Genomic DNA, 13,135 nt, shown 5'->3' on the forward strand with positions numbered 1-13,135 from the left:
GTTTTACAACCATACAGTCTCTGGTATCTTACTGAATGAGAGTAATCAGAAGTATCAAAGCTTTAGAGAAAAACTTCAGATCTTCTGTCATATTAGGAACTAAAGGTTTCTGCAAGTGAGGGAGATAGAGCAATGTCTAAATCCCCTTCATAGGTTTGTTACTGAAACGTTGCTGGGTGCTTATGACTTGTTTTTTTGTGGCTGTGGCTTCGAAACAGGTAACAAATGTGTGAGATTTTTTAGAATCGTATTAAAGTTTGAATTCTTTTATTTCTGTGGCTCAGTTGCTAGAGTCGGTCGTCTCTCAACCCAGGCTCAGTGAGCTGGACGGACATGGAGACCACAGAATGTTAAAGTTATTTAAACAATAATTTATGGAAAACTAAGGTAAGATATCAGAATAAAAGAATATGCTGTATGTAAATCAGTGGTGGTCGTAATGGTGAATGTGTGTGGTGTGGATGCAAAAACAAATTCCACAAACCAAAGTTAGTGTTGACGAGAGAGAGAGAGACGAGAAGCCAGTTTAAATACCAAGGCCCAGCCTGCCCAGGTGCACAACATCAAACTGGCTCCGCCACTTTCTACCTGAAGGCAACCTGAGTGGGGAGGGAGACAAGGCAGCAGGTGGAGTCACTTAACCCTGAATTGCTCCCGCTGCTTCGTCCGCGGCGTAATGTGTATGAATGGATTAGTTACTTCTGATTGTCACTTCACACAGCAGCCTCTACCATCAGTGTGTGAATGTGTAGGTGTGACCTGCGGTGTAAAACGTGCCATAAGTAGTCAGAAGTGTCTCAAGTCCATTTAGCATTAAAATGTTTTTTGTTACTGATTTTTCTTATTGACAGTGGGATTGTTTTGTACACTGTGTGCAATGTGTACTCTTTTCATTTTTGCAAAAAGTGAGACACTGATGGAGAGCTTCAAATGAAGAGCATTTTATTCGATGGGTTGATCTATTTCTTACACTGAAGTACTATAAAACAGTACGGTTCTAGAAGATGTAGACAAATAAAGTAAACGACAGACTAACTTTACAAAAAATGTGGAGAAAAACAGACATTTCCAGGAAGAAAATAAAATAATAATAATACTATGTACAAGTAGGAAACGCTGAATCTTCCCTTCAAACAAACTCAACCCTGCAGAAGAAACAGAAGCCGTACGGAAAAAAGACAACGTGTGGGACTGTAGCTCATGAAACACATCAGAAATAAAAGACAACGTGTTGGACTGTAGCTCATGAAACACATCAGATATAAAAGACAACGTGTGGGACTGTAGCTCATGAAACACATCAGATATAACAAAAAATAAAAATACTAAATCAAGATTTTATTGTAATTTAAGTTTCTAAAATTGACATCTTTTGTGTCTCGTTCTTGCAGGAATGAGCGTCCACAGTGACATCTTGAAATCTGGTTTGCTAGATTTTAAAAAGTGAAGTGTCACTTTTCATAACGGCCTCATCATCGCTGCTTCCTGCAACAATATTAGAAAATGTTCAAATATGTCAAATTGAGCTGAACAATGTAACCACAGTTTTCATCCCTTTATGTTTCAGCAGTGGCAACACTATGAGTTCAACTGTATGATTAAAGTTTGTCAATTAAAAAGTTTGAAAATTAAAATTCATGTTAACGTACTTCAAACATCTATTTAAGCACATTTGTCTGATCACATTAGCAGGTTTTAGTTGATTTGACAGTTGTTGTTTTTTTTTAAGTTTTAAATTTCTGAGTGGTCATCAGAGATCTGCCTGCTCCACTTCTACAATTTGTCGATGAACATTTAGAGGACGATTCTATGTTGAAAACAGCTGTATCCCTTCAGAGTAAAGAGCGTTCCTAAATAAAAGAGGTTAAATAATAAACGTGTTTGTTTTAAGCATTTACTTGGTTTTGGTCCTAAATGTTTACATGATATAAAAAGGATCTTTGATTCTGAATATCCACATTTTATCTTCTTCCACATTGAGCAGCTGTTTGGTAAAAAACAAACTTTTTGATCCGGTTGGTTATTTTGGCGGGAACAACTGGACGTGTCTGTGGTGTTGACTCCTCCTGGGGTCAACAAGGCAACGTTACGTCAACTCATGAATGGAGGAGCAGGGCTGAGGCACTCTTTGGTTTCACTTGGGTTTGCTTGGTTGACATCAGAAAGTCCTTCAAAAAGAGTTCCTTAGCTTCTGGAGGCTGGTGTTCTAGAGACAGTGGTTACCGTGATGTAGGGTTCTAGAACTCTGCGGTTACCATGGTTAACCACGCAGTAGTGTTCTAGAGCTCTGTGATTTCCGTAATAACCAGGGAACCTAGAAGTATGTGAGTACCAAAGTCACCAGGAAGTCCTGTTTAAGTGGTTACCATAGTCACCGGATAGAAGTGTTCTATAAATTTGTGTACCATATCACCAGAAAGTAGAGTTTGAGAGGTCTGTGGTTACCATAGTCACCAGGGAGTAGGGTTCTAGAATTCTGTGAGTACCATTATCACCAGATAGTAGTGTCATGAGGTCTGTGGTTACCATAGTGACCAGAGAGTACTGTTCTAGTGATCTGTGGTTACCATAGTGACCAGAGAGTAGTGTTCTAGAAGTCTATGGTTACCATAGTCCCCAGATGGTAGTGTTCTAGAAGTCTGTGGTTACCGTAGTAACCAGAGAGTAGTGTTGTACAAGTCTGTGATTACCATAGTCACCAGAGAGTAGTGTTCTAGAGGTCTGTGGTTACCGTAGTAACCAGAGAGTAGTGTTCTAGAGGTCTGTGGTTACCGTAGTAACCAGAGAGTAGTGTTCTAGAGGTCTGTGGTTACCGTAGTAACCAGAGAGTAGTGTTCTAGAGGTCTGTGGTTACCGTAGTAACCAGTTAGTAGTGTTCTAGAACTTAGTGGTTACCATAGTCCCCAGGGAGATGTGTTCTCGGAGCAGTGGGTACAAAAGTTACCTTGGAGTAATGTTCAACTGATAAGTGGTTATAATCATTAGAAGTTAGTATTGTTCTAAAACTCTCTGTGGTTACAAAGTCACCAGGGAGTGATCTAAAACACTGCTGTAACCATAGTTACCAGGGAGTGGTGTTCTGTGATTCTGTGGTCATATAGTAAGTAAGCAGTGAGCAGTGTTCTTACACTCAGTGCTTACAATAGTCACCGTCCACAGGTGAACCACTGCAGTGCTGTTTGTTCATTCCAGTTTTTGTTTCCATCCCGAGAGGAGAACAGCACTTGTTTAAAAAAGTTCAGGTTCAAGGTAAGCACATTTTTTAGTCCCAGTGATGACATCACAGGCAGGTCCTCTTTTAAGCAGCAGGAGGGTTCTCCTACGATAATGCCACAGGTGCTAGTCCCTCACTGTGCTTCAGATGGTCGTGGTGGTGCAGCTGAGCTTTACAGACCGTGGCGGCGCTGCAGCGGAGAGACGAGACGGCAGGCGGCTCCTCGTCCCCTAAAAGACACACAACCAACGTGTCATTATTCATTCACTTACTCAATCCTATTACAGGGTGATACTTTTATTGTTAAACGCTCACAGTCGGCCTTACCCAGCCCAGACGAAGAGGATTCACTCTCAGCCAGGGAGGAGGATTCAGCCAGGTCATGTGACAGTCCCTCCATCAGGGGAATGGAAAGCTCCGAAGAGGGGACGGACGAATCATAGATGCCTGAATCCCGAGGAGGCGGGACTTCTGGAGAGGAAGGGCAGCCTATTTCTGCCTGGGAGAGGATGGGACAAGCCTCCTCCTGGAGGATGGAGGGAGCAGAGGAGGAGGAGGAGGATTCTTCAGGTAACAATCCAGATATCCCAGAAGAGGACCTGAAGGAGCAGACATGCAGCAGAAGTCAGACTGATGAGTGCTTTTACGTCATCTACTTCAAACATAAAACAGACGATAAGTCTAGGGATGGATGTTTGCTTCCTGTTAAGTTAAGCCACTAATAAAAAAGATCATAAACTAAAAAGTTATGACTTCATCCTTTACCTTGAAGTGGGTCCCAGCATGGACAGAGAGCAATGTGGCAGACCTGGACTTGGACAGGGACCAGGACTTGGAATTGGACTGTGGCTGCAGCCCGGGTCAAGACTGTGAGCAGAACCAGGAGCCAGCAGGAGCACATTCCTCCTTGGCTCTCCCGTTCCTCCTTCGAGCGTCGGCGTCCTCACCACCACCTCGTTGAGCACCAGGCCGGAGTCAAACTTCTGCTCGTGCTGAGAAGAGCAGGAGGAGCAGTGAGGCTTCGGGGGAGGAGTCGGAGCCGGGTCAGCGGGGAGAGGAAGGGGTTTAGACGAGGAGGAGGATGAGGAGTCTCCCGAAGGAGCCAGCTGCTTCTCGAACCAGTCGGGGTTCTGGCTGATGTGCTGGTGCATGTTGCAGATGGAGACGTAGAGCGAGCGTCCAGACTTACTCCTGAAGTAGTTCCTCCTGGAGACGTTGAGAGGCTGAGAGTCACGATCTGACAGACTGGACTGACTGGAGTGAAGCCGGCTGAAGAGCTGCGGGAGCTGGTCCATCAACTTAAACCTAAACAAGGGAAATCATTATTTAACTTGGCCGCCATACAGAGAGGAATGCAGTCAAAACACTCTTTATTAATCCAAAGGCAAAACAAAATCCATAAAAGTTCATAAAAATGCAACACATACAAATTCCACAACCTTACAGTAACAGCAAAGCGGTCAAAAACCTTTTGCCGCCTGGGGTCACACACCTGACCTAGTCAGTGGCTCTTTTTGTAACTGCCTACTTTACTAATAGTACGTACTGATTTGGCCAAAATGTAGTTTGAAAACAAATGCGAGATCCTCAGTTTGCCAAAAATACCTGGATGTCTACAATTCTACAATTCACAAAAGCAGACGCTTTTATCCAAAGTGACGTACATCAGAGAGTAAGTACAACACGAGCAAGGATCTAGAAAAAAGGGAACAATGTCAGTAAGAGCAAACGATCAGCTTTGAGTCCGATTGGACACACAGGTGCTGACAGGAAGTGACCAGAGGCAAAGCACAACATTGACGTCAGTTCTTGAGAGCTCTAATCAGTATAGAAACCATCTTATAAGTCATCGTTATCAAACAAAAACAATCGTGACAACCATCATCATCATCAATAATATGGAGACCATCATCATTAAGTTAGTAGGTATTCATAAAGAGCTGGGCCTTTAGCTTTTTCTTAAAGGTGCAGAGGGACTCTGCAGATCGAATGGAGTTTGGAAGTTCATTCCACCACCGGGGGGCGACAGAGGAGAAGAGTCTAGTCAGAGACTTAGGACCCTGTTGTGAAGGTTGGACCAGACGCCTTTCATTGGCAGAGCGTAGTGGGGCGGGAGGGAGTGTAGACCTGGATGAGAGAGTTAAAGTAAGGAGGAGCCGTTTTTGTCGCCGATTTGTAAGCGAGCAGCAGAGTTTTAAATTTGATGCGAGCAGTAACTGGGAGCCAGTGTAAGGAGATGAACAGCCGAGTGATGTGCTGTTTTTGGAAGGTTGAAGACCAGTCGTGCTGCTGCATTTTGTATCATCTGCAGGGGTTTGATAGTGCATGTAGGAAGACCTGCCAGTAGAGAGTTGCAATAGTCGACGCGTGATATCACATGATATGTCGTACTGATTCATGAAAAATGTACTGTAAGCAACAAACCAGTCTCACTCGAGTACTGTTTTCCACAATTCAAAGTGCCAGGTGAGAGATCAAAATGACAGACATCCAGCAGATGGCGGTAATGCAACACTTATGGGTACCAACCACAATAAAAACCAACAGAAGAAGAAGAAGAAACAATGATGGACAGCAATGGTTATCGGAACAAGGGAGATAATCACAATCAGACCAAACCACTTTTTGGATTCTCAAAATCATGAAAATCTAAATGAATCACTTGTCAGCTTTCTTCAGACTGTGAGTGGATGCTACAATGTAGCGGCGTGCAAACTTGACATTGTTTTCTTTTTCTTTGAGCCACTACCTGACCACCATACGTTCATCAACATATGATCTGCTGCACCAGTGGGATGACTGCAAAAGCCTGAGTCAAGCTCCTCCCCCTTTCTCTCTCTCAATCTGCAGCCAGGACCAGAAGCATGTCCTCAGCCAACATTTTTCCAGCACTTTTTTTCTACGATACGGTACTGAGAAACTATTTGAAAACATTGCATGTTTGTTGAGACGTTCCCCCGGTTGTTTGAAAGGATGTGTTGCCTCTTAAGCTGCAGCTAATCATCACGTCCTTTAATCTCTCAGATGTTTCCTTTACCTGGGAGCCAGACTCAGTATGGTGGGGATGTCGTTCTCCGTTGAGTAGTCGAAGTAAACCGTCATGAAGCGGTTCAGCTCCTGAGCTCCGTCACCCTCGCTCTTCTTTGCCAGACGCAGTTTCTCAGCAATCATGGCCACGCCCACAATGAACAGATCATTGCCCGATCCACCAATCGGTGAGCTGCTGCTGCTGCTGCTGTTATTACGACGACTCACTGGTGTCTTTCCTCTGCGGCTCTTTTTCTCCATGTAGTATCTGAAGGAAGAAAGTGAGATGTTAGGGGATGATAGTGTTGTATAAAATGTTGTGATTAAAGCTGTTAATTTATTTTCTAGTCGACAGCGTGACAGCGATATAAAAATGGATTACTGTTCATACTCTTTTTATTTACATAGTAGAGTTTCTCAACTTTTCTTTCTGAGAACAAAAAAGACAGGAAAGGAAAGAATGGTCAAAAGATGGAGGGTAGGGTAGATAAAAAAAAAAAAGAAACAAAATGATGGAAAGATGGTAATGGAGAAAAGGCGGGACGATTAAGGATGAGACACCTGAAAATGTAAATTTATAAAGTAAACCATACAGTACAGCTCTTTAAGCCAAGAATCAATTGAAGCTAATATTATTGTTAAAAAACACAAATCTGACTAAGTACCAGTGTAAATTAAAGGATTTTACTCTCTGTGCTCTGACAACTTCCTTTAAAAGAGTGATTTGCAGCATCTAGCGGCCAGTGGTGGAACTGCAACAGAAGGCACTTTGAAAACATCTACAGTGGTCTTAAAGGGGACATGTTATGAAAAATCCACTTTGACAGTGTTTTTGAACATATATTTGGGTAACCTGAGTGTCTACCGACCCACAAAATGTGAAATAAATCCATCCAGTCCTTTGTTTGTGGTCTGCATAAGTCTTACCACACAGAGAAAAATGCTCCGTTTCAAATTTGCTCTCCTTGTGACATTACAGTGCGATTCTGGTAAACAAATCTCATCCCCTCCCCTGGTATCTCCACCTATGGACTCCACCCCCAGCCTAGAACCACACTTTTGAGCAGGTCCGCCATTTTTATTCTCGCTAATGAGGAGTGAGGTCTACCGGGAAAACTCAGGGGGGGGGGGGGGGCTCATTGCATTTAAAGAGACACACACACCAAAACGGAGCATTCTGAGAGAGCTGGTTTATACAGGGTCACAAACCTCCTCTGGTGCTTGATTCATGTTATATTTTGACCAAAGCCCAGCACAGATGTTTCATTTAGACCACAGGGGACTGATGGAAAAGGTGGAGAAGGGGTCAAATATGTGCTCTTTAAAGCACAGCAATGTAGAGTAGAGTAGAGTAGAGTAGAGTAATCTAGATTTGAGTACCGTAGTCCTTTGGAGCAGATGGTGATGATGAAGTTTGCTTCATCCAGCTGTCTGCTGAGCCAGGACATCTGACCCTCTTTGCACATCTCCAGGTGTTCCCACAGGTCCAACACCACCTGAGCAGGAGTAAACAGAGACTTCAGAACAAGACAGTAAAATCTCTTTGATTCCGATGATTAACTCATTTTAAAATGATTATTAAAGTTTTCCTCTTCCCGCCCTTTTATCTCTCACGTCTGTCGCTGTCTCACCTCACAGCTGCAGAAGTCCTGCAGGAAGTAAGCGAAGCTCTGGATGACGCTGGTGTGTTTGGGACAGTCTCTGTTCGAGTAACAGATGAAGACTTTGGGGCGGGGCCACGGCCGCTCCGGGTTCAGTGCTGCACTTTGATTGGACGACTCGCTGCTCTCCTCATCCAGCTGACTGTAGATGTTTTCTAAGACGAGAGTGGGACAATCGAACGAGACAGGTCGATATATTAAAATGTTGATATATCCGTATATGAGGAATGCAACTGTGAGACTTTAAACAACATGGAGTCGACGTGGTCAACAGCGCTCTCACCTTGCTGTTTCTTGCGGCACATGACCGTGAACAGAGTGGCAAAGGCGGACATGATGACCAGAGGCACCGTGATGGCCATGGCTCTGATCGGCCCCGCCCAGGGGGAGTGGACTGGGGAGGAAACACAACCAGCAACATGTCAGTTTAACCACTACATCCATGAGTTAAAATGAGAGAGTTAGTGTGGAGCTATCGCCTTCGATGGGAAACTATGACGGACATTTTTACTGGACTCACTGATCGCTCATTAAGTTTAGAAAATGATCAGCAGGTTAATCGATCAGTTACAGATTCTCTAGACTGTGAGTGTGATTCTCACCCTGGCTCACGTGGTACTGACTCTGCCTCCTGCTCGTGTTGCCGTCGTCTCTTAACTGAAAAGTGAAGAAAGAAAACAGGAAACAGGAAAATGAAACAATCAGTGTTTAAACAGATATATGTGGATTTTACAATTGGGATTTAACTGTTCCTGAATCATTTCAAATCTTGATCTTTATCTACTGTAAAATCAAGTTTATAAGACGCAGTCTGACTTTGGAGGAGGTCTCCCAGAGAGAAAAAAGCTTAAACAGTCTTGCTGTGGATTTCTATCGTGTTCCATTACTGTGTCGCTCTTTTAGTCCCGTCTGTTTTCACTTGGTGGAGTTTCCTACAGAATGCTAGTTCAGGTCTCTGCCTGCGGGGAAAGTTGTGAAGCACAGACCCTCAATCACTAGTGACCCGCTGGTCACTAGTCTTTCAATCTAATCAGCACTCCACAAGCTTCATGTACTGAACAGAACACCACCGTTTGCACCGTTATGACCTCATGACGGAGGAGAGATGGCAAAAAGTCGCTCTGCCAGCCTCTTCTGCATCGCTATGTTTACCATCACAGCTTGCAATACACAGTGAATGAGTGAATTTTTAATTGCGTCAGGTCGCGAGCAGTGTGTGATAGTGAGGGCTGAGGGTGATGGTGATGGTGCCTTTACACTGGTATATCGGTCGCACCAGTATACAGGACGCAACCAACTTTCTAGACTTAAAACAGGTATGAAAAGTTTGTCTTATACACCGTATTTTACTGTTAGTTTAAAATGTATTTAAAACACTGAAGAAGCAAATGAAGCCACATCCTCAGCGGTGTTTTGAAACTGTGTTGTGTAAATGAGGCTCAGTCCTGTGCTGCGTTCAAATACCTCTATAGTGTAGGTCCCTGGAGTGACGTCCTGGAGGATGCATGTAGTTCTGAGCTGGTTCAGGTCCTGCACATGAAAAAACATCACTCACATTACAACGCTGCATTTCCAGTCACACGTTCCTTACCACATTAAAAAAAGAAATCAAAGGCTGCTGAATCACAGATGTTGTTGTTTTAAGAGCTGAAATAAAGGAGTTGGAGCCAAAATGTGTTCTTTGTTAAATGAGCCACAGGTAAGACACTGTTTTGTATGTTTAAGTGTAATTTCAACTCTGAACTGTAGGGGGAGTCTTGGCTTATGCTGGGCATAAAGCCAGGGCTGCAGGTAATTGCACTGAATGGAAGCAAACAGGTTTGTGAACCTGTCGGCATCACAGATTAAAGTAAGTGTATCTGTTTTATGTTGGATTATTTGAATCCTGACTCGACATCGATGTTTCAATAAATGGATCAAGGAATCCAAACTGATTGTAAGACATTTGATTGGTTACAACAAACCAGAAGGCGCGCAAGACCTGGGTCCAGTTAGGTCTATACAAAAGGTCATCTTCCTTTTTAACAGCCGCCAGGTCACAAATTAAACAACGACCGCCATGTCTGATGACTCTACACACTCTAAAAAGTCATTTTCAAAAAGCTCCTCAAACGTCTTTGCTCCTGGAAGAATCAGAGGATTTCTTGACTTTCCCAAACCTCGAGAAAAATACTCACGGGTTTGCAGCGCTGCAGTCTGAAGGGTCCGTCCTGTCTCAGTTTGTAGTACAGGTAGTAGAAGTGAAAGCCGAAGGAGGGCGGAGCCTGATCGAACGCCACGTGCAGGTTTGATCCCAGCTGAGACACGTTCAGGGTCTTTGGCTTCCAGACTGAGACAGAAAGAAACACAACTTAACGGGGACTCTCTGACATTTACTATCTGCACTTTAATGATACAATAAGCTGTGCAAAAAGAATATTTAACGTGCTAATTCCTACTTTCATCTACAGCAGACGTTTCCTCCGTTTAATAATATTTAAAATAAAAGCCTCCCTGATGTCTGATTCAGAACATCAGAGTCGTTTTCAGCGTTCTCCTCCTCTTATTACTCACACTGTGTTCGATAACTTATCAGGCACGCCTGACACCGTTGAACTCGACACTTCCTGCAAAGATTACAAAACATAATCCCTCTTTCCTGGCAGGCTTTTAATATGAAACATCTGCAGCCTTTTTTTATGCTGCTTGGTGTAAAATATGAAAAATGAAAACCTTCGCCTCAGATTAAGAACATCGTACGGTTTGAATTTAAACCTTCTCTGAATTCTCACGTTGCAGTGAAACACTGATTCGACTCCTTTAGACTTCAAATCTCTAAATGCTTTATATTCTTTAATGTGTTGAGAAGAAGAGAATCAAACCATGCAGAGACTCCGTCTGCATATGGCTCTGGTTATGACGACGACACTGAGGAACTTACAGGGTTTGCAGACCAGGTTGTCGGATCCCAGGAGGACTTCACACGCTGGAGGACAAACACACACACACACACACACACACACACACACACACACACACACACACACAGAAAGGATTAGAGAGCTCATCCTGGTATGCTTTTGTCTCATCTTCACCTCACTGATCCGACCAACTTAAAGAGACAGCCTCAACATTATTATTTCTGTCTTCCTCGGGTGGATCGGAGTTTTATCTCTGATGCAGAGGTCGTTCCAGGATGAGTTGAACCTGAAGTGTTTTCACTCGAGTATCAATGAGGACAGCTGCAGACCGGCACACTTCTTTACATAATACATTCATCTCGTGCCCTCTTAAATTACAGATATGCATATTCACATGCAACACATTAACTAAAGACAAGTCCTTCTTACAACCCCACTTCAAAAATACACAACTCTCCCTTCAACACAGAAACAGTCACAAGAGACTTCCTCTCCGCCCGCTTTACCCAAGACAGTATTCACTGATCAACTTTCACTGTGAGCTGCATGTATGAAAGGAAGTTCTGGAGAGTGTCAGGTCCTTAAAGTCCTGAAATTATCTAGAAAATGTTCACAAGATAAAGGGGTAAACTAATAAGCGTCTATGCATGCTTAGAGTGTGTTTGTAGAGAAGGGCGTATGGGGAAGTTCCCATCGTGCTGACCCACATGGAAATGTGGACACAGAAACGGTGAACTGTCCTAAACTCGGCACAAAAGGGAAAAAAATAGCATTCTTCCATGAACTGTGAAGGGTCTTGTTTTGAATCGTGTGGGTTTTATTGTCAGTAGATTAAAGACAAAACTCAAACCTGGCTGTGAGGACACAGTGAAGATATATGGACGAGCTGATAGGCATCATTTAGTCTTTGGAAAGCTGCTTCCACTTATTTTGTCTGGCTAAACGTTTGAAAGAGTTTTTATTCTGGGTAAGTAATAAAGGAAAGTGAAGCAGTGAGGAGGTTGCTGGACTCACAGTTGGTTCTGAGGAACGACGGCGGGAAGAAGCTTTCGTTCATCAGAGTCGGGAACGGAACAACTCGGACCATGTAGTCGGTGTCGAAGTTTAAACCGCTGAACGGCTGACTGCTCAGCTTCTGTGGGAGAGAAACAAAAATAAATCATGAATTCTATAAAAGGAAGGAAGGAAGTTAAGTTTTGAAGTAAGGAGGTCACGGCTGCTGTAGACTTTAAATGCCTTAGCGTAAACGCTGAAAAATGAGCCGTAATAAGAACAACAAACAGAGAAGTTTTCATGTGCGCCGCCATCTTTGTTTGTTCACAAATCTGACAGCTCTCTCTCAACTTGGCTTCTCTTAGATTTGACATGTTTGGCACCAACGTGAAGAAGTTAGCCAGAAATAGATGAAAAATAAACACTACAGAAAAGCCTTAATTTTGTCCCTACCGTGATCCTGTAGGAGAAGTTGAGCTGTCGGGGGTCTTTGAGGATCAGATGTTGACACTGTTTCCCTTCTGGGTTTTTGTCCTCCAGATAAACTCTGAACCCTTTAATGTGCTCGATTCCTGCAGAGACACAACAAATTAAAAACATCTTCAATAATGATCAGCATCCTTCATTCTCTCCTTGTTTCCTTTCCTTTCTTCTTCCTCTATCACCCTCTTATTCTGCTTCAAATCCTTGAGCACATTTTTTTTCACATCCTCTCCTTGCTTCCTTTTTTATCTCCTTTCCTTTACACACTTCCTTCTCTCCTGTTACCTACTTTCTTTTGTTTCTGTTTTTTTTTACCGTGTCCTCCTTTTTTTCTGATATCTCCTTGTTTACTTTCCTTCTCCATTCTTCTTGTTTACTCGCTCCCTATCCTCTTCAAATTACTTCTCCTTGTCTCCTTTCCTTGCACACTTTTTTCTCCTCTCCTTGTTAGCTAACTCATCATCCTGTTCTCTTATTAGTTTATCTTCTCATCGTTTCACTCTCCTCCTTTTGTCCACTTATCTCTTCCTTGTTTCCTTTATTCCCCCTACACCCTCTAACCCCTCTTGTTTCCTTTTCATCTCCTACTCTAGCTCCCCCTCTCTTCAATTCTCCCCCTTCTTCCTCCTTATTTCCTCCTCCGCCTCCCTGCTCTTTGAAAACTTGTCTGTCTTGTAATTACACCTTTACATCCACAGGACATGTTTTTCCTATTAGCTCTGTGGAGAGCGAGAGAGAGAGAGAGAGAGAGAGAGAGAGAGAGAGAGAGAAGGGGGAGGAGAGAGACTGCAAGAAAGATAGAGAAAAGAAGAAGAAAAGAGAGACAGAGAAGGAAAAATAAAGAGGGAGAATGTGTA

General features: G+C 43.2%; 1 protein-coding gene across 1 annotated transcript in view; it reads right to left on the minus strand.

The window, feature by feature from the left end:
• Nucleotides 1–925: 925 nt before the first annotated feature.
• Nucleotides 926–13,135, minus strand: part of il17rd (interleukin 17 receptor D) — a 33,837-nt gene continuing 21,627 nt past the window's right edge. Inside the window, exons 4-16 of the mRNA XM_061041309.1 lie at nucleotides 12,249–12,367; nucleotides 11,817–11,937; nucleotides 10,823–10,867; nucleotides 10,080–10,231; nucleotides 9,367–9,432; nucleotides 8,505–8,559; nucleotides 8,186–8,296; nucleotides 7,873–8,057; nucleotides 7,622–7,737; nucleotides 6,252–6,509; nucleotides 3,980–4,519; nucleotides 3,542–3,813; nucleotides 926–3,444 (exon numbers count right to left, since the gene is read on the minus strand). Coding sequence (XP_060897292.1) covers nucleotides 3,320–3,444; nucleotides 3,542–3,813; nucleotides 3,980–4,519; nucleotides 6,252–6,509; nucleotides 7,622–7,737; nucleotides 7,873–8,057; nucleotides 8,186–8,296; nucleotides 8,505–8,559; nucleotides 9,367–9,432; nucleotides 10,080–10,231; nucleotides 10,823–10,867; nucleotides 11,817–11,937; nucleotides 12,249–12,367 — 2,165 coding nt within the window. The 3' untranslated portion in view covers nucleotides 926–3,319. The remainder of the gene's footprint in view (nucleotides 3,445–3,541; nucleotides 3,814–3,979; nucleotides 4,520–6,251; nucleotides 6,510–7,621; nucleotides 7,738–7,872; nucleotides 8,058–8,185; nucleotides 8,297–8,504; nucleotides 8,560–9,366; nucleotides 9,433–10,079; nucleotides 10,232–10,822; nucleotides 10,868–11,816; nucleotides 11,938–12,248; nucleotides 12,368–13,135) is intronic.

Source organism: Labrus mixtus, chromosome 7 (assembly GCF_963584025.1).
Source record: "Labrus mixtus chromosome 7, fLabMix1.1, whole genome shotgun sequence".
Classification (NCBI taxonomy): domain Eukaryota; kingdom Metazoa; phylum Chordata; class Actinopteri; order Labriformes; family Labridae; genus Labrus; species Labrus mixtus.